The sequence below is a fragment of the Triticum dicoccoides genome, chromosome 1B (genome assembly GCF_002162155.2).
Source record: "Triticum dicoccoides isolate Atlit2015 ecotype Zavitan chromosome 1B, WEW_v2.0, whole genome shotgun sequence".
In the NCBI taxonomy this organism is placed as follows: domain Eukaryota; kingdom Viridiplantae; phylum Streptophyta; class Magnoliopsida; order Poales; family Poaceae; genus Triticum; species Triticum dicoccoides.
In genome coordinates this window covers 666,129,340-666,131,475 of record NC_041381.1, presented here as the reverse complement: position 1 = coordinate 666,131,475, position 2,136 = coordinate 666,129,340, and the positions used below count along the sequence as shown (strand labels likewise).

The 2,136-nt window shown below is 60.3% G+C and overlaps 1 protein-coding gene across 1 annotated transcript; it reads left to right on the top strand.

Moving 5' to 3' along the window:
- Positions 1-229: 229 nt before the first annotated feature.
- On the top strand, positions 230-1,673 carry LOC119350858 (gibberellin 2-beta-dioxygenase 3-like). The gene is made up of 2 exons (XM_037618488.1): positions 230-1,073; positions 1,347-1,673. The coding sequence occupies exons 1-2, from the start codon at positions 333-335 to the stop codon at positions 1,671-1,673; spliced, it is 1,068 nt and encodes a 355-aa protein (XP_037474385.1). The 5' UTR covers positions 230-332.
- The last annotated feature ends 463 nt before the right edge of the window (positions 1,674-2,136 follow it).

Here is a 2,136-nt window from a genome sequence, read left to right as displayed (position 1 = left end):
CGATGAAAAAAGGTAACTAAATCTATGTTCAAGCGAACGGTGATAACAGGGGAATTTGTATCCACGTAGTGCATGCATCCACGTAGCTTGCTCTGACACTCTTGCCTAAACCAAACCAACCTGGTTCGTTAGTTAGTTAGTTAGTTACTGCAGCTGATAATTAATGCTCCTGTCGCCTATATATACGAGGCCGTCACCCCATCAGATGACCACAAGTGCAAACGCTCGCAGCATCCTCTGTTTCGGTTCTGCTCTGCTTCACTAGATAGAAACCAGGTGCGCTCTTTAGGTAGCACATACCGGAAACTGCTCTGTGAGATCGTCTGTCGGCCATGGTGGGGATCACGGTGCCCATGTCCATGGACAAGATCCCACTGGTCAAATGCGCTAATGCGGCGGCGGCGGCGGCGGTGCCGACTGTCGACCTGTCGGCGCCGGGCGCGGCGGCCGCCGTGGAGCAGGCATGCCGCAGCGTGGGCATCTTCAGGGCGATCAACCACGGCGTGCCGACCGCCCTCACGGACGCGCTGGAGGCCGGCGCCGCGGCCTTCTTCGCGCTGCCGCACAAGAAGAAGCTGGAGGCGTCGGCGAACCCCTTGGGCTACGGCAGCAAGAGCATCGGCCGCAACGGCGACGTGGGTTGGCTTGAGTACATCCTTCTCTCCGTCGGGTCCGGCTCTGTCGCCGCCGCGTCCCTGCCGCCGTCGCTCCGGGCGGCGCTGGAGGAGTACACGGACGCGGTGCGCGAGGTGGGAGCGCGTGTGCTGGAGCTCATGGCGGAGGGGCTGGGGCTCGCGGAGGAGAACCGCGGCGTGCTGCGGCGGGTGGTGGCGTCGGACGAAGCTGACGAGATTGTGCGCGTGAACCACTACCCGCCGTGGCCGTGCCCCCTGGCGGCAGGGCAGCGCGGCCGCGGCGTGACGGGGTTCGGGGAGCACACGGACCCGCAGGTCATCTCCCTTCTCCGGTCCAACCGCACCGGGGGCCTCCAGATCATGCTCCCGGACGGCCGCTGGGTCCCCGTGGCCCCCGACCCGGATTCCCTCTTCGTCAACGTCGGGGACTCCCTGCGGGTAGGTGCCATACCATTACCATTACCACTCGCTCACTAGTCACTTTGTTATTCGCAACGCAAACCAAGCGTAGTGTTTGCATGCATGGTTTGGTCTGGCGCATTATTTAATTTAGCCGCTGGGGCCAGTTCAGTTCTTGGCAAGGACGTACCGCGCAAAGCGTGCAACTCATTGCCTTGCGACCCTTGTGGCGAGCGCCTGTGCCCTACCACCTGTGCGTCTACTAGCTACTCACTGATCACTGATGTGTCTCGTTTGTTTTGGTGCATTCAGGTGCTGACCAACGGGCGGTTCCACAGCGTGAAGCACCGGGTGGTGGCGCCGGCGGAGGGGGAGCAGTCGCGGCTGTCGGTGATCTACTTCGGCGGGCCCGCGCCGACGCAGCGGATCGCGCCGCTGCCGGAGCTGATGCGGGAAGGGGAGCTGAGCATGTACAGGGACTTCACCTGGGCCGAGTACAAGAAAGCCGCCTACAAGTCCCGCCTCGGCGACAACCGCCTCGGCCCCTTCGAGCTCTTCCCCTCCGCCGCCCAAGACTGCAGCAGCAACGCCGTCCAGCCGCCGGCGCCGGCGCCACCTCACGTGGCACCAGTGCACTAGCTCGCTCAGCAGGAGTTGTTTACTAATTAATCCATCGATCCACACATATTTTGGTAACAAAAAGAAGTAGGCGTAGTTGTCGCTAGTACATGGCTGAGTAGCCCAAAGGCCAAAACTGGCATCGCACCGGCGGCAGCTGCCTGCCCAATGTGTCATGCTGGAAAAGAAAGCCGGCCTTTGTAATGTCCACTAGTAGTAGCAGCAGCAATTTCCACGTACATATGCAAGCACGCATGCTCTGTTGTCCCCTTTTGTTGGCTTGCTCAGTTTACACCGGCAGGCAACGGCTTCAGATCGCCACTGCCCGGTGTACCTTAAATAGGCAGCTCAATTAGTTAACCCGTGCATGGAAACTGTGTTCTCGAGTATGGCTTATGCGTACAAACTGAATGCAAAGTCCGTTGAAACCCGCAGCGCTCGCAATGTCCGGGCAGCTCTCCTACATCGAACATCCAGACGTATC

Coding starts and splice junctions, on each gene's coding strand:
- LOC119350858 (XM_037618488.1), top strand. CDS start 333: ATGGTGGGGATCACGGTGCCCATGTCCATGGACAAGATCCCACTGGTC. Junction 1,074..1,346: donor ACGTCGGGGACTCCCTGCGG/GTAGGTGCCATA, acceptor TGGTGCATTCAG/GTGCTGACCAACGGGCGGTT.